Raw genomic sequence first — 27,268 nt, forward strand, 5'->3', positions numbered from 1 at the left:
GCTCATGGCCGTGTCAAGACGCCATGAGATCCCGCTACAAGCTGGCCAATCAGATAATTCGTTTTATATTGGCCAGTCAATGAGAGACTTTGCTATCAACTACTTCCTGTTGTCGCCAATGGGAAAATTCCTCTTATACAGCAAGGCTGCCACGTCACCATCGAGTGGCAACGAAGAAGAAGACGCCTGCTCAAGCCATTAATCGACATCGTGGATTATTCAGTACGAATCAGGAGCCCCAAACCGAGATGAACGAAAAATGTTGCTGTTTTAACTCTCATACTCTCCACCCTGTCGCTACTACTAATTCGTTATGCGCATCACTTGATGTGACTTTATCGACAATTTCACAATAAGAGATGCTGACATCTACTTTTGTAAAAGTGTTTTCGTAACTAAAAATGAATATTTCAAATATTTATGAGTAATCGCTGTACAGAGATTTATGAATTATTCATTTAACTATGATAGAATGTTAAATTATTTTATTTTGATTTTTAATTTTAAAAATGACACTATATTGTACTATAGTAATAAGAGTATGTAATTTAACCCTTATTTAAAATTACTTTACAAAGTATTAAAAAATTATTCAAAATGGAATTATTATTATTATTATTATTATTATTATTATTATTATTATTATTATTATTATTATTATTATTATTATTATTATTATTATTATTATTATTTTATTGACCATATAGTCGAAACTACTTGCGGCTATCCAAAAACAATACAATAATTACAAAGTATAGTGTATAGTAAAACATAAAATATAATAAACCTTAAATATAATAAACTTAAAACTTCAACTTATTGACGATATGACAATATAACAATACGGCAGACAAAATAACAATTTAGAATATTACTTAAATAATAATAAAAGTATATTAAAACAACATTACACAAAAATATAAACATGTAATCTGCATTATTATTACCAAATTATCATTAAATGAATAACACTGAAATTAATTTAAGAGATAAAATGCAATTATAACATGTGTCCTATTATAGTATACATGTATATTCCTTATAAGAAATAATTTAATCTTTATTTTTATGAATTTCATTTTTATTCGTTTTCGAACGTGTCAAATCATGATAAAATTTTTTAGCTTGTTCAAAAATCACATGATTCTGACAATCTAGATTTATCCCCGACAAAATATCTCTTACATATTTTGTGTATTTATGTATATATTTATCAACAAATATATTAACTATGTTTATCCGCAATACTTCTGCACGTTCACATTCAGAGAATATAAAATATTGCTTTTCCTGAAGCAAATATGTTTTTATATTCTGTCCGAAATCATTGTGATGAGCGAAATTTGCGAGAGACACTTTTAATGCATTCTCTAATGTTTCAACATCATTAGAATCTGTATTAATTTTTTCATCTTTCAAATTTTCGAACAGTTTTTGGTTCTTGTCACATACATCACAGTTTCCAATGGTTTGGCTGAATAACGACTGTACTGAATTGTAAAATTCATTTTTATTAAATTCAATATCAATTCTATTTATCAAAGAAGTTTCCCAATCATCAGGAAACTTATCTAAATTTTTAAGTTGATTGGTATTTAATAAATTTTCATACATTCCCTGTAAATCTACAAAATAATTTGAATATTTATCGGGTTCGCAGTTTGCAGTCTTACTTTGAACTGTAAAAGACTTCATTAAAAGTGTGCGGTAATGGTTGCGGAAAGAAACGGAATTTGGTTTGTTATCTCGTGCACCAAGTTGTTTTATCTGACTAAAAATATTTTCTACAACATCTTGGTTGAATACGCGCGGATTAAAAGATTCAAAACCTAATTCTTTTAACGCAATTTTAATGAGTTTGAATGACTTTAATAATTTTATACAACTTTTTAAGACTTCCGGATGGGTTTTATCATTTTTCTTCGTCGGAATGTATTCGAAAGATTCTATTATTTTAATGTAATTGTCACATTTATCTTTATCACATGTTAATATTGTAGATCTATTTAATGAGTCGAAAAATTCATTTAAAAAAATTAGAAGCTCCCCAGTACCTTGAGCTTCTGCAGGCATTTAAATTAGTCCACATTGGCTGACATTGGGGATTGATTGGATGGATGAACGGTAGATGAAAGTGCCTACTGTATCACTAAAGACTTGTGACGCAAATTTCACTCGCATTTTTCGAATTTTATTGGGAATCACGTGCTTGTCAGTTAACTTCTTCATCATACGCCTATCTTCGAAAGATGCATCAATTTCATAAGCTAACTCTGTGTGTTCCCAACTGGCGATTCGCCATTTCCCATCTAACAACTTAAATTTTAAATTTTTTGTTAATAAATTATACTGAATACATTTCAACAAATGAGGTGGGTCAAACATATGAAAAATGACTTGCTCATCAATTACAATTATATCGTCATACGCAAACTTCTCTGGTTTATTAGATTTACTACTATCTTGCAAATGCGAGATTGCTTTTAAATTTGTCATGCCTTGATCACAAATCGAAGTAATCACGGGTAAATCAACTGACTTTAATTTTCTTACGATGTCTTTGTAAGTTTTGGCGATATCTTCATATGTAGGACTTGACTTACAATAACTATACCAAATCGGTTGTTTCCACGAACCATCTACACTTCTGACAATCCAAACAGTTGCATTATTTGGCAAGCACGGGCTTCCGTTCGATGCCGTTATTAACAAAACCGTCAATTGTTTCTGTTGACACATTGTATTGAAGTGATGGTGTGATAGAAGTATCATCGAAAATTAGCATGCAATATTTGCGCTTCACATTATTAATTTGTTTAGCTTTTCCAGCAATAGCATCGAATAAAAACGGATTTGCACCAGGTTCTAATGGCACGGTCGTCAAGAATTTCCGCAAAGTTTCTTCGCATGGCAAACAAAATACATCCGCAAGAAACTTATAAGCGGCACTACTGCGCTTATACAGAGCCAATGCAAATATTTTATCTTCGCGAGTGAAATTGCGGTGGTATTTATTTTTATTTATATTCCGGAAATGTGAAGATATCAAATTTTTAGTTATTTCAGATAATTCTTGAAATTCTTCCCAGCAAGTCCCAGTGACGAAACTTTTTTCAGCTTCCTTTAGCCTATACTTTAAGGAAGAATACTTTTGTTTTGTAGACTTGACTTTTTGATCCAACATTGATACGTAATTATAAACTTTTTGGTCCCGTGGATTCAATTGACTTACTCGGTGAGCATTAAACAATCGCAGAATCAAAGGATCTATAATCAATGAAAATGGAAGAATTAAGAGAGCCATCGTTACAAAAATAATATACGTTCATAATTGTTCGGTTTCAATCAAAGTTTTCAATTAGGGATATCAATTTAATAAATTACATTGAATTTTACCTTTCTTCAAGTTCTTTGTGCGATTATTCGCAGTATAATCGTTTTCAGTATTATTATCGTTATTTTTATTGGAATTGGAATCATTATTACTTGTATTCATACTATCAATATTATTTTCTTCAGTATGAATATTACTACTATCGTAATATTGATCAACTACGATAGTACTGTTACGTCCCAGCCTGTACGTCAGATGACGTGGGCATTTACTTCTCTAATTACCGACCTAAAATCTAACTAATTATATCGAATATCGATAACCAAGTAATTTCCATAGTATTTAATTGATTATATGAAATAATATAATATAATAATAAAATAATATTATTTAAGATATTTGAACGTTAAGGATATGAGTAATAGTTGATAAAGTTATTTTTCTATATTTTATCAAATATAAATAAGCGCTGACGCCTCGAGTAAATCCTCGAGACGTGCAGCTGCACAAACATCTCTTTTGTTTAAGATAACTTTTGTTAATAGATAAGTGACTCATTTGTTAGTAACAAAATCGGAGAGATCGTGAGAATTAAGTATTTTCAATAAATATTAGAATGGATCATTCGAGAACATGCGTTATCTCCAATGACCCCTCCATATGAATCGATGCGCGGGTTTGATGCCCAAACGTATTGATAAGAGTTACTCTAGTTTTTCTCAATCAAGAGAAGTCAGTCTGAAACATAGAATCATCGAGAGCAGTCAGGCTCAATATTAAAACCTCAACTTCGTTCTCACGCTCTCAAAGTTATTGTTAAGAGTACACTAACAATTTATAAATTAATTCAACTGTATATTTTCACATCACTCAAAATTATACCCTTATAATTGAATAAATCGGCTTTAGATATATGAAATAATATATATATATATATAATCAAACAACCAGTTTATTGCAACCATCAAATGGTGGCTGTTCAACCCATACTTAATTATTATTTATAATTATATGTAAGTTTTTATTACGTCCAATTTAAATCGACCGCTCAATTACGCCAGCGGCAAAACATCTACCAGGACGTAACAGTACCTTCATTAATATTTATTATAATATTCCCATTTTCATTAACAATATCCTGATTATTATTATCATTGATATGAAAATAATGAACGTTCCCATCATCAATACAATAATGAGAAACATCGATGAGTTCTGCAATATTAAAAAAATATCTATATAAAAAGCCTAATTTACTCGTATCAAAAAATTAAGAGATCAAGAATAGCTTAATATCTATTTATTCATGTGAAGGTTAGTAGCAAAAGTATTTTTAACTATTTAATATCGATTTTATATTCCCGATGAAAAAAGTTTTTGTCTAATTATATATAATTATATATGTTCATATATATAATCATATATGAAGTTATATATAATTATGCATGATTATATATAATTATATATGACCCCATACATAATTAGATCTGATCATACCTGGCTGTTATTAGCCCATATATAAGTCTATATATGATCAGATCTAATTATATATAAGTCTATATATAATTAGATCTGATCAGATCTGATTATATATGAGTCTATACATAATTAGATATGTTCATACTTGGCTGGTATAACTCCATATATAACCATATATAAGTCTATATATGATCAGATCTAATTATATATGACTCTATATATAATTAGACATGATAATACTTGGCTGTCAACTCCATTTACTACCATATATAAGTCCATATATGATCAGATCTGAGTATATATAAGTCTATGCATAATTAGATCTGTTTAGACATGACTGATACAAATCCATATACAATTAGATCTGATCAGACATGGCTACTATAAATTCATGTATGCTCGTGCATAAGTTTATATATAATTGGATCTGATCAGACATGACTGATATAAAGTTATATGTAGTTATATATATATATATATATATATTACATAAAATGACAATTTTTTAATATAAATGTTATTAAATTTTTATTTTGTCAACTATCAAATAAACTTAAATTCCCAATACTTAAAAAATGTTCAAAGGTTTCGGCAGCAATTTAAAAGTATTAATCGATATCGATTTATATACGAATATTTATAAGTTTATAGATAAATAGATTTGATTATATGTATCTATTGAATTCTATTGTAATTTATGTACAAAATCAAATTCATTATTAGGTGCATTATTTACGTATGATGTATCGACTTGATTATTTGAGTTAAGTAATGCCATAAACTTTTCTTTATTGTAAGTTCATAACAGACTAGAGGATCAGAGTACAATCCAGCGATCACTAAAGTTAAGCAGCATCGACGTAGGTCATTGATTGGATGGGTGACCTCGTAGTAAAGTGGTGGTCAACGAATAGTAATTTTTTTTTTTTATTTAAATTTGATCGATATTTATATTGATGAAATCAATAAATCCTAATTAAATTACTTAATTAATAATTTAAAGGTATTCTAAATGAGATTCTAAAAATGACTATATTCATTTATGCATGATCATGCATAAACAGATCTGATTATATATAATTAGACCTGGCCAATTTTTGGATCCAATCATATATAGACGATTATGCATAATTATATATGATTAGACAAAAACTTTTTTCATCGGGTTAAAACAGGTATTAGAAATTTTGCAGTATTCAAATTTACCATGCAGAATTATACATTTTATAAATCACAAAAATTTTTTTAAAAACTTCTCGATCTCTAACTTTCCTGAAGCAATGTGGTTTTGAAGTTATCATTGGTATTCAAAAAATGAATACCTGGTAATAATAAATCAAGAATAGCAGTAAGTGTTAGTTTCTTCGATAATAACCATTTCTGATCGAAATGCTTAACACAAATACGTTTCGTCCTATGAATTTGATCAGCTGAGAGGTTCAACAAATTTGAATCTCCAGCACGCGATAGCCACCGTAAGAAATGTTCTTTCTTGTAGAGGTGGGAAACGAAAAGCGCGTACCACTTTATCATTACATCCTTGAACGACACAATTCATTTTAAATTGTTTTCTAAAAATATAAAATAAAGATTATGTAAGGGAAAAGATAAATGATACACGAAAAAATGACTCCCATAAGTACAAGAAAAAATATATACACATAAAAAATTTCTTGGCGCAAGTTTTTTACACCAGTTTTTTGCATCAAAAAATTTTTTTTGTTTTAGTATGTGCAGACATGAGTTTGAGATTTAGATACCAATTATTTTATTAGCTTTGTTTAACATACCTTTTAGAAAGTAATGTACAAGATTATATAACAAACTATTCAACACAAAATTACACAGTGCCACTATACTTGTATAGTTAAGAAATAAATAATTATTATAAAAAACTACAGCACACAAATTCGACAATACTTCAATAACGATATATCACAAGAAACTAAATAGCTCTGGAAGACTACGAAGTGAAGTCTCCTTACCAAGTTTTCAAAGTATAATACATAAAAAAAAAAGTAATATAGAAATAATTGTTAAATAATTACAACTACAAATATCTAAAGAGAAATAAAAGTTTATTTCCCTGACAATGTGATCGATAAAATCTTCAAATTTTTGGACCGTTTTCGTTTACAATAAATATTAATATCCCATCATAAAATAAAAATTAGTAAGTATTGCCATTATAAATCCCTGTTATGAAAACATCAATTTAGATCATTAACCGAGGTCATCAAAGATCTGTTGTTTAGGCTTACATAAAAATATTTTGACTAAGATTACACTTTTTGGGCTGTACAAAATACTGTTATTAAATACTTTTATTTTCTTTAATGATAAGATAAAAAACAATAAAACGATTTATCGCAACGTGTTTCGCTTTTCCCCGATATCATATTATCTCTTGGATACCTCTATAAAAAAAAATGAGTTACTACATACACAAATAATACTTGCTGTATATTTCGTTGTATTTTTGTTAATTAGGACTTTAAACAGAGCTAAAAAGTCACTTAAGAATAAGAGTTTAAAAATACAACCAAATATGAAATCGATTCATCCTCCCGTTAAAACTAAATAGTGCACGTATGAGTAATAAACAGGTGTAACAATCCTTAACGTTTATTTGTAAGTTGAATTAGTTATTACATTAAGGGTGGAAAAACTCGTAAAAAATGGAAATTTCAAAGTTAATTTTTCTTTGTAATTTTTGTTACTTTGAAATTATAATTTTTAGAAAACTTATAACTTTTATAAAGCAATGTTGTTTTTTTTTTTTTTTTTAACTCAGAAGTATTATTAAACTTTTCTGAAGTGTTTTAAAATTTTTCATTTGTCACGATCGGAGAGAGTGAAGGCGACGGGCGAAGGGTTATTATTAATTAATTATTTAGTAAAATTACCCACAATATTTATTCTATTACTCAACCAAGAAGCCTAATAGGACCGTCACGTGGCTAGTGTGACAATGTTTAATATTTGGCAAGTTTTGATTACTAAATAAGTCTATTTCGTACCGAGCGGAAGTAGGATAGACAATCCCAATCGTTGACCTGCGTGGCTTTAGGGTAGGTCAGGGATTTTAAAGCGAGAGAGAAGCAGGTAGGTGAATATGGGCCCTCGAGAAGTCCCTGTTCTTTTACGTCTGTCTCTTTCTGTACCCGTTAACTTAGGAATGTTAGAGTAAGAGGTATAAATAAGAGAAAGATAATTTTTAAAAAAAGAAAAGAATCTGTATATTCTTATAAAATTATAATGTTGTTTACATGTGTGTACTAAAATTAACAATTATGATTAACTTACTACTCAGCTTGAGGTGGTTTACAATCTCGCTGATCACACTCTCTCACAATTCACCACTTTGAATTTTATGATCGCGGAATTGTTTTTGTTTGATTCGCTGCGACCCTGCCCGTGGCTTAGGGATTTTACTCAGCGGAATTTGATGCACTTTTCGGACTCGGAGCTACTGGGGTGCCGAGCGGATACACTCCCCTATCTGTCGAGTACGAGTATAAGTATTTAATTTTATTTAGGATTTCGATCTAGGAGTCTGGTTTCCTAGGCTATAGACCGTCACGAGACCGATGATCTTGATGAGTCGAATCGACCGCGATTTTCGCAAGATTAAAATCTAGGTATTTGGCCAAGGAGCCCGATTGCCTAGGCGGTGGACCGTCACGTGGACAACGATTAAGATTTTATCTCTGATTCGCGGTACTAATCGGACTTGGGCCGATAGAACTAATCGGAGATTTTAACTTATAGAATTTCGGAGCGAGTGACTCGAGATCCGACAGAGGTTAGTTCAGATTAGCGATTGACTGCCTTCTTTAGATTTTCGGCAGTTTATATACTCTAGTTTTGATGGGAAAGTCATGTGTTTTCTGATGCAATCGTTGGGTACAGCTCATCATCTTCGACAAACAAATGACTAAGTACGCAGTTCCGGGTATAGCTTTCTAAAAATTTAGAAAAGTCCATATATGGAAATTGGATGATATTGTTTTTGTAAACAACAAAGAATGTGTAAGTGCTCTAATACAAAACGAATGATCATGTACATAGGTCCGAGTTTAGTCATATCATTAGAACATACGCGGCGATTTCGAAATATGGAAATTGGATGGTCGTAAAATTTTTATGACCGTTGAGTTAATTAGAGGTCCGGTGCACACGTGCAGGTGTCCCGCTGAGTCGCAGCTATACATATTTTTCGGTACTACGCCCGTACACGCATACACATTCTCTTATGAATGTATTGTAAATAGATGTACGCAGGTAATGTGGATGCAAGATGAGTATACAGCTAGGTGACGTAGTTGGGTTTGAGAAAGGGGCTCTGCCCTTTTTGATGGAGAGAGAGTGAGACAGGTATATTGTCTTATCTATCGATCTTTGTCTATTCTTACTCATCGTGCATGCACTTACATAGGTACCTGCAAAAGGTGAGAGGATCTTAATACGAAGATTTTGGGTGCGGCTAGTATATTTTTTCATAAAGAAAATAAAAAAAAAATAATGTTATTTCAGAAGTTAAATCGCAATTCGTATGTATCAATCGTTACACATTAATAAAAAACAATGTATGGAATCAATGATTTACAACCAAGCATAACTATATTCTTAAAATTATATACTAATATTTGTATTACTGTCATTATTAGTTACTATACTATTATAGTTAATGAAATTATAAATTAGTACTGTATGTCATTCATTATTTGTGACGCTACTCAATAAAGAAAAAAAAATTGTATAGGTTATCAAAATAAGTGTTAGAAATCGGACTCTGGGCTGCGAAATGTAAATTCGACACTTTATCTCTGTTACGATGTAGTCGGAATGTCTATGTTTATTTATAACTTTACTTAAGTTACAGCTAAATTTAGGTATAGTATCGATTTATAGTCGCTTGAAAATATAAGAATATGAACTCAGATGTACAATCATAGAAATTTTAAACCAAAAGTATACCTGGTACTTTGTCAGAAAGTAAACCTTTTTAAAACTCTTTGACTTGGCAACAATGGAATTTTTTTTACTCTCATATAGTCATATAGCATATAGTTATTGAATACAATTGAATATGCCAAGCAAACATAAAAATTTCCTCCATAATTTTTTTTTTATCGTTTAATACCATCGAAAAAAAGTATTCACTACTTACTATTACTATCAATAAATTAATTTTATTCTTTAGTTTAGCACTAAAACAGAAACAGAAAAATGTTTAACTCTAAATATGTGAACGGAAAAAAAATTTTACTTTTTAGCTATTGTCCAAAACATACTAATAACCAAAAATTAATAGATTTCAGTTTTTTTTATCTGTGGGATAGCCATCAGTGATAATTCGCTAAGATTGTTATTATGTTTGTCATCAAGGAATCTTGAATCCATTAACATTATTTATGATATATATATTTCAATATTTATAATCAGTTCAAAATAAAGAATAAAATCATTTGAATGTACAATATGTTCATAGTGACGGCTTTTAAATTAAAAAAAAAAATGGTTCTCATTAAGAATAGAAGATTTTGGTAAGCATTTGAAGTCTCAAATTTATTTAAAATATATTCTTATAGTTGAGAATCATTTGTGTATGCGCACGCATGATATTCAAATACCCGCTACTTCTTATTTTGTTAACCATAATGTACACTTTTCAAGCAAAACTGTATAGTTAGTATTGTTCAACGCATGTGCAAAGGTTTTATCTCTCTCTCTTTGTCAAATTTAAAAGTATGAAAGTATGAATCCTTACTATATTGAGAAGAGGTAAATATAAAAACGTTTTAAAACCATATGGTTTTTATTGCTTTGAGCCTTTTACATTTTTTTTTTCATTATTTGTGAGAAAAATTTCGTAAAGAAAGCATCGTATACAGGAATATTCTAGATTTTTCGAGATTTAATCATTTAAAAAGTATAAAAAAAATAAAATTTAATAATAAAAGTAGCTAAAAAATCAATTTCTATATTTTGATCGGTGCAGAAGTGAAGAATAACAAGCCAGAAGTAAGCAAAAATGTGAAATAATATGATTACTGTGAAAATATGTTCGTTTGTTTTCATTATGTTGAAAATATTTAGTAAGTACAATTGTAAAATGAATATAAATCATTTAGCTTACAAATCATGATGTCATAATAAAATTTGAAACTTAAAGTTATTTAACACTCCAGTGGTGATTGTACAAATAATTTACAACTTTTTAATTTTGTAACAGATAACATCAAAAAAGATAAAGATACACCAAGAAAATTTAAATGCTTTTTTTAAGTAAGTATTACAAATTGTATTTACGATTCCTTAAAAGTATGTAACTAATTTAATTGCATTACAGAACTGAAATTTTATAATCTCGCATAATAATTGAACTATCGTTGAAAAATGTCAACTGCCTGCAATCACGAAAATCATTATCTTCAATAACAAGGAGACAAAGTTCCTAATATTTTTGAAAATTAGTGTTAATTAAGCTTCAATCAATATCGTCTCAGGTAAATACTATATTGCTTTATACTCTCCATAATATTTTAAAGAAATAGTTGAATACTTCAAAACTTAATTACGATTAATTTCTTTAACAGCTATGAATTGAGAAAATAATGAAATCACCAAGGCGTACAAAGTTATAAACATTAGATATATTTACGGTACGAAAATTATAATTTTATCGAATATCAAATTTTTTATTATTTCAATGGACTGTTTTCTGTCTAAGATTTATAGTATTGAACTAATAACAATTTTATTTCCTATGTTTCAGCAATGAAAAATTTATGCAGGATGATTTTAAACAATGAAACTATACATATGTACGATACTGGTGAATTATCTTTGTATATATAGAAGCTAAAAAAATTAAATTGTAAGTAAAACTGGTAGAGCACTCGGCGCGATACCGACATGGTCTGGGTTCGATTCCCAGTTCGGGCTATCTATATTTTTCTCAATTTATCTATAAATTGTCTTATTGAGAAGGTTTGCATGTTTTAGGTTTCCACTATATTAAATTGGTACCCACATAGAATAATTCAACTTAAAATTAATTATTGTCGACAATAATATTGTATCATAGAATTTAGAATAATTTATATATATTGTCCATCTCCGACATATATATATATATGTATATATATATATATATACCCTGATTAAGAGAAACGATTCGAAACGATTTGCAATGTTAAATACCTATAAGAAAGACGATTCAAAAATATTCAAAGTATTTAAAAGCATAAAAAAGTATTTAAAATTTTTTTTTCTAATCGTTTTAAATCATTTCTCTTAATAAGGGTATATGTGACATTAAAAACAAGAAATAAGGGGAAAGAACTAGAAAGTATAATACATAAAAAAGCACAGATCAAAGTTTATGAAAGGTGAAATGTGTGTTGTTGTATATAGTTAAGAAAATATTATAAGTGAATAATAAACATTCTTATTTTCTTACAAATCAGAATATCAGCCAAAATAATGCTAAAAATATAAATAATTAATTATTATACAAACAGACATTATTAGATATTGATTAGAGTTAATGTATCTTATATATTCAAATACTATAGAATTGAAGTCATGATCACTTTAATTTTTTTAAATTATTCTCTAATGTAATATAATTTAAGAATAGTTTAAGAGCCATGTATTTAGATGTTACTTCGTTATTTGTTTGTTATTTGTATTTAAAATAATTTGCTTGCTCAGAGTACGTAAATCTCTATGTATTAAATTATTTTAGAGCATAGCTCAGAACAAATAAATAAAAACGAAATACAGAGTAAATAAATGTACTCCGAGCAGCCAAGAGTAAGCAACGGACAATGTCAAAATTTCTCATAAATTAGAAGTGTTTCATTTTCAAGAATAAAAAATGCATTCTTGAAAAATTTTCAAAAAAACTTTAAAAAGAAGTTATTACTTAATCTCTAATTAGTTTGTAAAATTTTTTTGATCAATTTTTATAGTACTAAAATTGATCAGTGAATTGTTCATTTATTGTGAATGTTGAAAAATTTTAATAGAATAATAAAATGAATTCAATAAAATTCACAAAAAAGATTGCTTACAAATTTCTATAATTCTTTTCAATCATTATAACTTAATTATCAATGTATGCATCTTCAGTACTGCAAACCTGATAAACATTTGTAAATATTGTATATTTTTACATGTTACATGTGAAAATATGCAATATTTCAAATGTTTAGCGGTTCGCAGCTTTTTACCGACAGTACCAGTAGTACACGGATACACTTATACGTTTAACGCGTATGTATACGTCCATGTAATTTTAGTTCTTAAACTAGATACACGGAGCCATTAAGGTTCACAGGGAAAGCATTGTGGATTGGGGCCCCTGGTACGAATACAGCTATCCGTCTAACCGCTTCGTTCAATATAAATTACTCTAGTAATATAACTCCGCTAACTTTACGCTTTATTGTTCTCAATAATTAGACAGTATACTAAGGCTGCTATTTTTTGAGATTAAATCGGTTGTCGTTAGCGATTAATTAATTACAAATTAATTTTCGCGTGTTTAACCACTATCGACCACGTGTTGAATATAATATACGTCAACTTAAATCCGTTGCATTCGCTATTAAGTATTTTTCTCACAGATTTTCAGTGTACACATTGTTAATAAAACATCTAATTGATAATCTGTAATTTTTGTGTTAATTTTTAGTTTTTGAATTAACCATACCTACGCCAGTATCCTTTTATGCATTCTCTCGATTCAACAAATTATATATGATTATATTTGGCCATTTTTTTTATATATAATTATATATATTCTAGTTATATATAATTATATATGATTATATATAAAATTTTTTCTCGGAAAGGTAAATTGTAAGTTGTAACGGGGTAAAATTAAACTTATTCAAATAATTTAAATTTAAATTGTTCTGGAATTCCCCGCGGTTGGTTAGTTATCGAAAATCGATTAACCCCGTAATCTAGTTTATCGACTGGTCCCCGGAAAACGCCAATTTTGGAGACTCAGCCTCCCTCCCTACTTAGGAACTAAGAAGAGTGGGAAAATTTACGAAAATAGCCGAAGGGTCTCGGACTTAGATATTAGTGAGCAGTGCTGCCAGAACGTGCGATATTTTTACCCCTTCCCGAGCGCCGTGCGCGCGGTGCACACATGCAATTTTGTCCATCGGTGTGTCGGGAAACCGAAAGAAGCCGAGAGAAACCGAGCGCTGTAGACAAGCGGAGGAGAAATATTGTCCCCACCATGCGTCGTTTCATACCCGCTCAGAGTTGGGTGTTCAAATCCGCACTCGAATTTGATTTTTTTTTTTTTTTTATTATTTTTTAACGTAATAAATTTTTAAATATTTATTTGTTCAAATTTTTTAATTAACTGATAATTAAAAATTTTTTGAACAAATTTAAATTGCTGTAAAATGGATAAATAAATGTTAAAACATACTCCTCTCATTATATTTTTATTTAATAATAAATTTTAGATTATTAATTGTAATTTTAATTAATAATTATTATTAAAAGTCATTTATTATTAATATTAGTTATTAGTGTTAATTGTTACTCAAAGTTTCAAATACGATTTTTATATAAGCTGTTGCACTAACTAGGTATACTAGAGCTGTGGCCGTGCGGTAATGTTTTTGTTTCAGGAGCTTCGAGTCGTGGGTTCACAACCGCGACGGAGACGAATTTTTTTTTTTTTTTTTAAACTAATTAATAGTTAATTATTTTATAATTATCTTAAATTAATTCTTACAAAAAAAGCTTATTAATATTATTTAAATTGATAACAAAACGCGACTCTTAGACTTTATTTATCGCTTCTTATCATTTTTATACTACTACACCTAATTCTAATGATTAATTTATTATTATTAATAATGTTATATTATTTAAAATAATTATATATTATTTATAATAATTATTAGACTTAATTCTTACTTAAAGTCTAAAATACGATTTTTATATTACCTCATGTCTTATACTTTTAACATGAGCGAATGGGCGCGTGCAATTCTTTTAGCCTCACGTTCGCAGAATCGCGTGTTTGATTCCGCGGTTAGATCAGATTTTTTTTTTTTAATTTACAAATATATTGTTTATTTTGTTATATGTATTTTTATTCGTATTATTTATATTTTAATGTTTTCCTAATATGAAATTAAAATCTCTGCATATATTAAAAAACGCGCGAAAGTTATCCTCGACACTGATGTTGATCAACAATCGACGTTTCGTTTGTTTGCGCGCCAAAGGTCCATGCAGTCTTAAAACCGTTGCTTCGCGGAATTTGACAATGATATACGTCATTTATTTATGATGTTCTCATTGGTTCGCTCTATGTGTATTTCTAAGCTGTTAGAGTGTGTAATGTATCTGTGAGTTAAATCGTAGGCTTTTAATGTTGCGATGGTCAGTTCTCAGTGAGCATTTAACCCGTTAGCGACTGGTGGATCCAGTGAATTTCAGCAATTACCTCAGGTATTTAAATAAGTATTTTGTTCAGTCACGAGCTTGATTAATTTAAATCAAGCTTCGTGCATTTCCGCTCGGTTCGGGAGAAGCCGATCTCGCTACTGACTGAAGGTCAGAATAGTGCCGGGTCACTCGCTATTTGGGCCCAGCACATACAATTTCTAACTCAGAATCGTGTCAAGACGTCCTGAGAACCCGCTACAAGCTGACCAATCACAAAATTCGTTTTATATTGGTCAGCCTATGAGATAGTTCGCTATCAACTGATACCTGTTGGCGCGCTTTTAAGCCAATAGGAAAATTCGTTATATACAGCAAAGCTGCCACGTCGACACCAAGCTTCTCGACGATTCAACGACGCTACCATTAAAACATTCTACAACTATCTGTCTAACCGCTTCGCTCAGAGTTTCTACAACGTGTCTTTGCTACTTGCAACCTCGTGCTTGAACCGCTTCAGTAAATAATTTGTGTAAAATTATAACTAAATCGCTACGCTAAATTATCCTCAATATTTAGACAGTACATCAAGGCTGCTATTTATTGAGAATAAATAAATTGTTCTTGTGACAAAAATTAATTGTTAATTAATTAGTATTGACTTAACCGCTACTGACCACGTGTCAATTTTATACGTGAATTATATCTTTGAGTTTGCATTCGCTATCGCGTATAATTTATCTAGTCGCATTCGCTATTAATCACAATTCTCATAATTTTTAAGTGTAAATAAGTGTAAATAAATCTATAATTTATTTAGTGACAAAATCTGTGTAATTTTTAATTGTTTAACCAACCTCGCCTAAACCAGATCCAATTAGTTTATTCGCTCATTTCACATTTTGGTCCTTCGAGCCGGATCTGGCGAAAATTAAACAATTAAAAATTATTTAAAAATCAAAAAAATTGTGAGAAAAAAGAAGTGTAGTGTCAGTTCTGTGTCGTGAAAATCGCTAAGTGCCGTGGGCATTGCTGAGCACTGCTAGAGTGCTGCCCAGGGTGATCTATTTTACACACCGGTGTAAAAAGACTATTAAAACAGAAAAGATCGAAAACTTAGCGTCGGTTTCACGTCATCGCGTCCATTTTGTGTGCCACGTATTAACAAGATGGCCGCCGAAGATCAAATCGCTCTTCAAATGCAACGCATCGACACGATGCGCAATATGTCCAACCGCTTGACTGACGCTGTACTCGCTACCTAAGGTGCCGCCGCCATTGACGCTGAACTCGCCATCCTGACGGATTTGTGGAACCGCTTCAATTCGACTCACGAGAGGCTATACGAAGACGTACCTGAGATCACTACCAACGAATATCATACAGGTAACGCTTATGAAACCGCTAACGTTGCTTATACCTCTCTTAGAGTGAGACTCAGCGCTGCTAGACCCGCTTCAGAACCTGCTCATGAAGTTCAGCCCGCTAATCATGATCAGACCGCTTACTTTGGTGGAGTTCACAAGTCTAACTTGCCGCAAATTAAACTACCAACCTTCCAGGGTTCTTATGACGAGTGGGACTCGTTCAAGGACCTGTTTACTTCGCTCATTATTAATGAAGATTCGCTAACCGGGTCACAAAAAATGCATTACCTGAAGACGCAGGTAAAAGGTGAGGCCGCTGCACTACTCGCTAATCTACAGATCACTGATGACGCTTTCCAACCCGCTTGGGAATTACTGAATACTCGCTACACAAATCCACGTCGATTGCTTGACATGCACATCGATGATTTGTTGGATCGTCAACCGGTGACTTCACACTCCGCTGCTGATCTGGATGCGCTGCTACTCGCTAATAAAAAATCGCTGGACGCCATCGCTGCTTTGGGAATACCAATTGGTGAGTTGGACCCATTTTTAATTCGCTTGACTGTTCGCTGTTTGCCATCGGACTTGAGAGTAGAATGGATGGCTTCGCTTGGGTTATCGAATGATTTTCCCACCTACCAACAATTACACGACATGCTAAAAGCAAAGGTGCGTGCGTGGGAAAATTCAGAGATTGGCTCAAACATAACCTCTACACAACCTAAGAGTGCTAGTGAAAGACCACCATCACCTAAGAATTACGCTAAGTCAGCCGCTACAACCAAGCAAGTGAAGTTTGGAAACAGTCGATCCGCTACCTCATCAACGCCATCTACATCTACTGGTTCCGCTAGTTACGTCGCTTTCACTCCCAAGGACCGTACGAGTAAACCGGGCATGTGCCCAATCTGCAAGGAGAAGCATTTCGTTCTCTTTTGCCCCAGCTACCAGAAGGCGTCGCCACTGAACCGAAGAACTATTGTTCAGCATTACCGCTTATGCTTCAACTGTTTGGGACGCCACCGCTACGCTGATTGCAGAACTAAACAAAAGTGCCGCCATTGTGATCAGCCACATCACACGTCAACGCACCTTGACGATGGTGCTGCCGCTAAACCAGCACAGGACGCTCCTGTAGCTGACCCAGGTAACAAATAGTTCCAATTTTGGTAACTTTTGGTTTGAATTCGCTAACTTAGTCTGCTTTCAGCTCATTCGCTCAATGTTTTACTCGCTACTGCTATTGTTAAGTTGAATTCGCTAACAGGAAGTACATGTACTGTCCGTGTACTTATTGATCAAGGATCGGAGTTATCCTTCGTGACGCATTCGCTAATCAAGAAGCTGGATATTCAACTCAGTAAAGCAGCTGTACCATTACGTGGAATTGGTAATGTGTCAGCTGGGCATTCGCTTGGGTCATGCAAGATGACGCTGCATTCGCTACACAACAACGCTTCTATTACCATCCAAGCTCATGTGCTTGCTCTATTGACTGTAAACTTACCGTCATTTACGCTAACTAAAAAGAAGAAATGGCCGCATATAACTGGGCTACAACTCGCTGATCCAGACTTCTTGACATCACGACCTATTGACATCATTCTGAGTGCAGCACCAGCTGCACATATAATCAACGCTAAAATACGAAAAGGAAGTGACAATGACCCAATCGCTCAGTCAACATCGCTTGGCTGGATCATATATGGATCTGTGGACACCGCTACATCAAAATTGACCGCTTATGGTCATCATGTCGCTGTTGATGATCAACTACAAGACTTGTTAAGCAAGTTTTGGTACCAAGAAGAGCCACAGACAGAATTCGCTACACGCTATACTGAAGAAGAAGAAGAAGAGTGTGAACAAAACTTTGTCAATACACACTACAGACAGTCTGATGGTCGATATGTCGTTCGCTTGCCGCTTAAATCTTCGCCAAGTCAATTGGGTGATTCGCTCAGAGCTGCACAATACGCCTTACTACGTCTTCGCAAACGATTGGAAGCTGATCCAGTCTACAAGAAGTTGTACTTCGACTTCCTGAAGGAGTATGAAGACTTGGGACACATGAAACGTCTGAAATTAAAGGAATTACCACCGAACAGCTACCTGTTGCCTCATCATGGGGTTCTGAAAGAGCAGAGCACTACCACCAAGCTCAGGGTGGTATTCAATGGGTCCTGGAAAACTACATCTGGCGTATCTGTCAACGAGATACTTCATGTTGGCCCAAAGATCCAAGTTGACATCAGTGATGTACTTATTCGCATCCGCTGCCATCGCTATCTCTTCGCTACTGACGTTACAAAAATGTTTCGTCAAATTGCAGTTGACAAGGAAGATCATCATCTACAGTGCATACTCTGGTTTGACGAAGATGACATCCCAATAGTATTTGCACTCGCTACTGTTACTTATGGAACAACATCGGCTCCATATCTCGCTGGAAGAGCACTCTTACAACTCGCTGAAGACGAAGGGAATAAATTTCCGAAGGCTGTCGAACCGCTAACTAACACACGCTATGTTGATGACATCTATGGAGGTGCAGATGAACTCGCTGAGGCAATCCAAGTTGCTCTCGACACAAAAAATATGTGTGCCACAGGATGTTTTCCGCTTGCCAAGTGGGCAAGTAATTCAACTGAATTACTCTCTCAAGTCGCTCCAAGTGAAACCCAAGAAGATACACCAAGAGAGCTTGGGGATACTACAGTAAAAGTGCTCGGGCTAACCTGGAATTCAACACAGGATAAATTCCAGTTCGGCTATTCGCTTCCAGAAGCATCACCAACAACTAAACGCACAATTTTATCTGAAATTGCTCGCTTGTTTGACCCACTGGGTTTCTTGGCACCGATCATCGTGAGAGCCAAGATGTTCATGCAGAAGCTCTGGCTGCAGAACTTTGACTGGGATGCTACGCTATCACCGTCGCTTCTTCAAGAATGGAATTTGTTTCGAGATGAACTACATCAGATCTCGAAGATTCAGATACCTCGCTGGAATCATGTAAAAAATGGTGTATCAATCGAATTACATGGATTCTCTGACGCTTCACAACTCGCTATGGCTGCTGTAGTCTATCTAAAAGTTACTGACGCTACTGGAAGTTCCAATATTTCGCTAGTGTGTGCCAAAACACAAGTTGCACCACTGAAGCCTATAACTATACCAAGAATGGAGCTCAATGCCGCTGTCTTACTCGCTCAACTGGTACTCTACGTCAAGAACGTTTTGAAACTTGAAAACGTTCCAGTTTTCATGTGGACAGACTCCACTGTATCCTTAACGTGGATACGAAACAACCCAGCTAGATGGAAAGTCTACATTCGCAACAGAGTTACCAAGATTCAAGAATCGCTACCAAGTGTCAACTGGGATATTGTTCCTGGGAAACTTAACCCAGCTGACTGCGCTTCAAGAGGTCTAACAGCAGCCAAACTAGAACAGCATTCACTATGGTGGACGGGACCAAAGTGGCTCAGTCAATCAAAAGATAACTGGCCATCTTTTGATATCCCCACGCAGACAGTATCACATCTTGAAGAACGTCCAGGTCTGGTTTTTACCATCTTCAAGGCAGATTCACACCCGCTATACACGCTACTAGAAAAATTCTCTAAGTTGTCACCTTTACTTCGCACGCTTGGAATCTGTCTTCGTTCCATCGCTAAATTTAAAAAAGTGCCACAGTCAACACTGGACACACCACTCTCTACAGTTGACCTGGAACTCGCAAAGACTTTGCTGATCAAGTATACTCAAAGTCAGTACTATTCGCAAGAGCTGAAGCTATTGAAAGATGGTGATTCTCTACAGCGAAATCATCATCTCGCTAAATTGATTCCCTACGTCGACTACAACGGAGTACTCAGAGTCGGCGGTCGCTTGAAGAATTCGCTGCTGGATGATGAACAGAAAAATCCAGCCATTTTACCAAGGTCATCACGCTTAAGTACGCTATTGATAGATCATTCGCATCAAAGAACACTCCATGGGGGAACTCAATTGACTCTCGCTGATCTACGGAGATCTGTCTGGATAGAAGGTGGTCGAATTCCAGTCAGATCACATATTCTTCGCTGCGTCGTGTGCACGAGACATAGAGGTGTTCGTGCACAACAATTAATGGGACAATTGCCATCCGCCCGTGTAAGACCATCTAAAGCATTCTTACACACTGGAATAGACTACGCTGGGCCAGTAACACTGAAGACTTTCCAAGGTCGAGGTGCCAAAACCTATAAAGGATGGATCGCTGTGTTTGTATGTCTCGCTACGTCCGCTATACACATTGAAATTGTCACCGACTACTCTACTGACGCTTTCGTCGCAGCATTTAGAAGATTCACTAGTCGAAGAGGCGCCTGCAGTACCCTATACTCGGACTGTGGTACAAATTTTGTAGGAGCAGATGCCACGCTAAAGAAAGAATTCGCAGCAGGATCGAGGCAACTAAAGGAACTTCAGTATTTACTCGCTACAGATGGCACAGACTGGAAGTTCAACCCACCAAGCGCTCCTCACTTTGGTGGCAAGTGGGAAGCAGCCGTAAAGTCAATCAAGTTCCATCTCATACGAACTATTGGTGAATCGCTATTGACTTACGACCAACTCGCTACAGTCCTAACACAGATTGAGGCTGTGTTAAATTCAAGACCGATCGCTCCTCTATCTGAAGATCCTGCAGATTTAACCGCTCTAACTCCTGGACATTTTCTCATCGGTGAACCGCTTATCGCTGTACCTGGGCCCTCGCTACTGGAAAATAGTTCAGCTGCGTTGTCACGCTGGCAACAATTACAACAAATGTTCCAGAGATTTTGGAGTAGATGGTCATCAGAGTACCTGCAACGTCATCAATCTATTTCGAAATGGCATAATCCGCAAAACAACATCAAAGTGGGTTCATTAGTCTTGTTGACTGATGAAAGATTCCCACCATCGAAATGGCCGCTTGCTCGAGTACTCGCATTACATCCAGGCAGAGATGGCCTGACTCGAGTAGTCACGCTGAAGACCGCTACCACGGAACTTGTACGACCAATCGCTAAGCTGTGTGTACTACCAGTGCACTCTCCAGAAGACAATCCAGTCGACACAGTCGCCAGCGCTGGGGAGAATGTTCAGTCACGAGCTTGATTAATTTAAATCAAGCTTCGTGCATTTCCGCTCGGTTCGGGAGGAGCCGATCTCGCTACTGACTGAAGGTCAGAATAGTGCCGGGTCACTCGCTATTTGGGCCCAGCACATACAATTTCTAACTCAGAATCGTGTCAAGACGTCCTGAGAACCCGCTACAAGCTGACCAATCACAAAATTCGTTTTATATTGGTCAGCCTATGAGATAGTTCGCTATCAACTGATACCTGTTGGCGCGCTTTTAAGCCAATAGGAAAATTCGTTATATACAGCAAAGCTGCCACGTCGACACCAAGCTTCTCGACGATTCAACGACGCTACCATTAAAACATTCTACAACTATCTGTCTAACCGCTTCGCTCAGAGTTTCGACAACGTGTCTTTGCTACTTGCAACCTCGTGCTTGAACCGCTTCAGTAAATAATTTGTGTAAAATTATAACTAAATCGCTACGCTAAATTATCCTCAATATTTAGACAGTACATCAAGGCTGCTATTTATTGAGAATAAATAAATTGTTCTTGTGACAAAAATTAATTGTTAATTAATTAGTATTGACTTAACCGCTACTGACCACGTGTCAATTTTATACGTGAATTATATCTTTGAGTTTGCATTCGCTATCGCGTATAATTTATCTAGTCGCATTCGCTATTAATCATAATTCTCATAATTTTTAAGTGTAAATAAGTGTAAATAAATCTATAATTTATTTAGTGACAAAATCTGTGTAATTTTTAATTGTTTAACCAACCTCGCCTAAACCAGATCCAATTAGTTTATTCGCTCATTTCACATATTTAATTATTTTTTTTTATCTATTGAATAATTTTATTAAATATTATTAGTTTAATTTTTTATTTATATAATTTTTTTTTTACGTTCGGTCGTACTTTTGGCCTCGTGTTTGCCAAGTCGCGTCTTCAATTCCACGGCAGTGTCATATATTTTTTTTTTCTTCTTTATTCGATTTTTTTTTATCAGCGTAACATTGGTGTTATCTAGTCATTTTTAAACCATGGATTTACCAGAGCCTTCTGCAAAAAATCCAAAGGAAACTCGAGAAAAAAAAAATTTCAACACCAATGGCTAGAAGAAAATCCAGAGTGGAAAAAATGGGTGACAGATGTCCCAAAAGATCCGAGTAGGTTTTTTTGTCTCATCTGTAATCAAGACTATTCTTGGGGAAATTTTGAAATTAAACGACACGCCAAAACTGATTCACACCTAAAAATTTGCGTGTTTCGAATCTCAGTGCTGATTCACCAAGCGATGCCAATTCATCTTCACCTGAACTGGATTTTAATGATCGTGTTAAAGCAGCTGAAATTCGATTTGCGACTTTTATAGGTGAAAAAAATCTACCATTGTCAATCGCTGGAGACTTGCTGCAATTATTCCAGTTCATTGGTCAAGAACCTGCTGTTTTACAGAGCATGAGTGCGAGTAGAACAAAGTTACTGCAATTATCAACAACGTCGTCAGCGTTAAACAAACACAAGAAGTCGTAGAAGTTCTCCAAAAATCTAAGTTTTCGGCTTATGTTGACGAGACTACTGATAACACCAACGACAAATGGATGACGTTAATGACTCGCTATGTTGATCCAGATTCTTTGATGATAAGGACTGAGTTAATACAATTAATTCACGTTGATGCCACTGACTGTTGCGCTACGAAACTTCTTGAGGAATTTACAAATGGTTTGGAACAAAATAAAATTTCCCTGGATAATTTAATTGGACTTGCTTGTGACAATGCACCAGTCATGGTTGGTATAAATAATTCATTCCAGAAGCATTTGACCAAACGTCTTCCACATCTTTTGACAATACCATGTATATGTCATTCTTTAGTGCTAATCGCTAGAGACGCTTGCAAAGCTGCGATTCCAGCTGAAATCGATGAAATTATCTCAGGAATTCCGAACTTCGTCAATGGTAGTCCTAAACGTTTAGCTGAATTTTTCTGTTTTTCAGGAGGGTTTTAATTAAAAATCTAAACTTTTGCGATTTGCTCCGACAAGGTGGTTGTCTCGGCAAATCGCAATTTCTAGGATTTTGGATAATTGGGACGCGATGCTTTCTTATTTGACCGAACAATCTCTTATGAATAATGTTGCAGTTGCAACGAAATTGCTTAGTATCATGAATAATCCCGTGACAAAAGCATATCTGCTTTTTTTAAAATTTGCACTTGACTCTTTGGAAAAGATGAATGCACAGTTTCAATCTAGTGAAACATTAGTCCATAAATTACAACCTTCTTCAAAGAAATTGTTCGATGAAGTACTTCAAAGGTTCATGAAACCAGATTTATTGGATCCTACAATCTTTAAGGCTACAAACATTGACTTCAAATCCATTGAGAACCACCGTGATGAGTCTGAAGTTGATGTTGGAACCGATTGCGAAGATTATTTAAGGAGCCAATTAGAATTAGGAATTCCTGAATCAGTCATTAATGAAGTTCGCTCCCAATGTAAAAAATTTTTTGAAACAGCTGCGGAACAAATTCACCTACGGTTACCATTTGACAACACGTTTTTGTCTGATCTAACAGTTTTTTCGAGGGAAATCGCTCTCCTTGATTCTGACAGAGAATCATCGATTTCTCGATTACAGAACATCTGTACTACACTTGCGATTCCAGAAGGGAATCTTCAGGAAGAATGGCGTTCCTTATACACTGTCAGTGCAAGTCTGAAGGATCGATGGTGCCAATTGTCATTTGATGACATGTGGGGAGAAATTTGCACCTTCACGTCTTCATCTGGTACTGTACAGTTTCCAACTTTGCGGGTTTTATTGAGTATCATAAGAGCCCTTCCTCATTCGAATGCTCCAGCAGAAAGGGCTTTTTCTATGATACCTGACGTTAAAACAAAAAAAAGGAACAGTTTAGATCAACTAAGTCTGAATTAGCTTTGCGTTATAAGATCGAACTTCAAATCGAAAAAATTAAGTGCGAAAGAAATGTCAATCGACAAAAATTTAGTGGAAATGATGCAACCATCCAACTTGTATGCCGAAAAGAAGAAGCCCCAGTCTCAACAAATGAATTTACACTCATATGATAGTGGTGACGATTGGGAAATGGATGAATCGTGAAAATTTTCGACTTTTTCCACCTTTTTCCACTCTGGATAAATATTATTTTGATTATTTATTCGCGTCTATTAATCAAATTTAAATTATTATCATATTAATCGTTGACTTTTCTTTCAGTTTTTTCCACTGTGGAAAACGATTATTTTCATACTTTATTCGCGTGTATTCATCAAATTTTAATTACTTTATTTTTATATTAATTGTCGACTTTTTTTCAGCTTTTTCCATTATGAAAATTTTTTATTTCAAATTTTGATTTGGATTATTACTTATCCATAAATAAAACTAAAATTATTTTATATATTCTATTATAAAGTTAGAGCTTTAAGCTCCGATATATCATAAGTATTAAGTGCAATATTTGAAGCTTTAATTTATTTATTTAGTTTAAGAAGAAGTTAGAGCCTTCAGCTCTGCTTCCACCTGAATCTAGTCTGATTTATAAAGCTTTAATTAATTAGTTTATTTATTTTAAGAAGAAGTTAGTCTTCAGCTCTTCTTCCACCTGAATTTAGTCTAGTTTTTTTAACTTTAATTACTTTATTTATTTTAAGAAGAAATTAAAGCCTTCAGCTTTACTTCTGACAATCGATTCTAGTCTGCTATTTAAAGCTTTAATTATTTTTTTATTTTATAAGAAAGCAACAGCTTTAAGCTATGCAATTTAATATTAATTTTAGTATCATTAAAAAAAATTGTTAACGTTCTTTGAGTTTTCGAGTCTATATTATGGTTGATTGGCCTCTGGGGGACCCACCATAAAAAAAAAATGGGAACGCATCACGATACACAGTACCTCATGGGTGATGTGGAAATCTGTGTCATTAAAATTATCAAATCAAAGAGAAAAAGAAATTTGAATTGAAAAAAAAAAATCTGATCTCACAATATTCAACGACCCTGAAGTTAATTTAATATAACATCGCCGGTTCTGGAAGGCCGAGTCTTATCTTCCAGTGGCGCCCTTATTAACAAAAATTAATAAAGGGGCCAAACTTGGCAAGGTTGAAAATGACCCTGTTACAAAGTTTAGGTTTCACTATATTTAAAAATAGATGAATCTAAAAATATAGTGAAACCTAAATTTATAATTAACTTTCTCAATAAGACAATCTACAGATAAATTGGGCAAAATATAGATAGCCCGAACTGGGAATCAAACCCAGACCATGCCGATATCACGCTGATCTGGGTCAAGAAAATAACTTGGTTTTGACGTAATTTTCAAAATTTAAAATAAACCAAGTGTAGGAAGACCAAAGTAAGTCAAGTTGAAGTTTCTATTTTTTAAATAAATGAGAAATATATTTTAAAATATAAAAATACGTTTGGTTTTGACTTGCTTTTGACTAAGTTGTCTTAGTACCCATCTACGCCAACTAAGTCCAAATCAAGTCACGTTGTCTTGAATTTGACTTCGTTGACTTAAATTTTTAAGTCAAAAAAGTCATATTGAAATTAAAAAAAAAATTTATGCAGAAATAGTTATTGATAGTATATAAAATACTGCATTATTTCATTACACAATTATATTAGAATAAATTTTAATTATTCTAATTACGTACTGCAACTTTTTTTCTTTTATTTAAATAATCATCTTAATGAATCATTACAAACATTGAAAAGCAGAGTAAGTTTTTGAGGTTGAGTAGAATGATTCAGAATATATGTGCTAAAATATCTGAAATTGTAAATAGTATAAGATTACATGAAATTAATAAAAACTGTAAGGAAAATCATATGTCATCATACATCTCGAAAAAAAGGAATATTTGTCCCAAATAAATCAATTTCTTTGTGGTTTTTTTTTTTTTATCTTTCTTAATGACAAATACATATATTTGGTACAACTAAATATGACAGTTGATTCGTATAATTTTATAATTTAACTGAAATGTATAATTTATTTGTGGTAAATAAATGAAATATTTGTAGTAAAGATATTAAATTTCTGACCAATAACGGAAAATTTGGTGATACTTGAGCACATGGCCCAACTAACTTTTATTTGCAGAAATTGGATCGATTCTTTATCCCACATTAATCATTTATTTGACGCAATTCAATTGCTCAATTCTATTATTACTTTCTCACAATTAAATATTTATATTTGGGCATATCAAAATATACGATATATTTGGCTCAAATAAATCTTATTTTCAGTGTTATGTCAAAAATTGACATAAATGAATGTTGTATCGGTATTTGGCCCAAGCCGAAGCCTATAGACCGGGAACCCCAGAGACCTTAATTTAAGGAGAATAGGTTTATTTTTAAATTAATAACACGATGTTAAAAATGTTTGATCTTAATTATATTGCCAACTTAATTACAAAATTTCGAGGTTTGGAGATTTTTTTTTTTTTATGACAATGTTGGAATTAACTCCT

The 27,268-nt window shown here is 33.3% G+C and overlaps 1 protein-coding gene and 1 long non-coding RNA gene across 2 annotated transcripts in view; one reads left to right on the plus strand and one right to left on the minus strand.

Moving 5' to 3' along the window:
• Window positions 1-2,524: 2,524 nt before the first annotated feature.
• LOC103576289 (outer dense fiber protein 3) overlaps window positions 2,525-27,268 on the minus strand; it is a 182,662-nt gene continuing 157,918 nt past the window's right edge. Inside the window, exon 6 of the mRNA XM_053742102.1 lies at window positions 2,525-3,267. Coding sequence (XP_053598077.1) covers window positions 2,669-3,267 — 599 coding nt within the window. The 3' untranslated portion in view covers window positions 2,525-2,668. The remainder of the gene's footprint in view (window positions 3,268-27,268) is intronic.
• Window positions 10,753-12,233, plus strand: LOC128668675 (uncharacterized). Its single transcript, XR_008404325.1, has 4 exons — window positions 10,753-11,325; window positions 11,416-11,481; window positions 11,595-11,696; window positions 11,825-12,233. It is a non-coding gene; the product is annotated as an uncharacterized LOC128668675 (long non-coding RNA).

Source organism: Microplitis demolitor, chromosome 9 (assembly GCF_026212275.2).
Source record: "Microplitis demolitor isolate Queensland-Clemson2020A chromosome 9, iyMicDemo2.1a, whole genome shotgun sequence".
In the NCBI taxonomy this organism is placed as follows: domain Eukaryota; kingdom Metazoa; phylum Arthropoda; class Insecta; order Hymenoptera; family Braconidae; genus Microplitis; species Microplitis demolitor.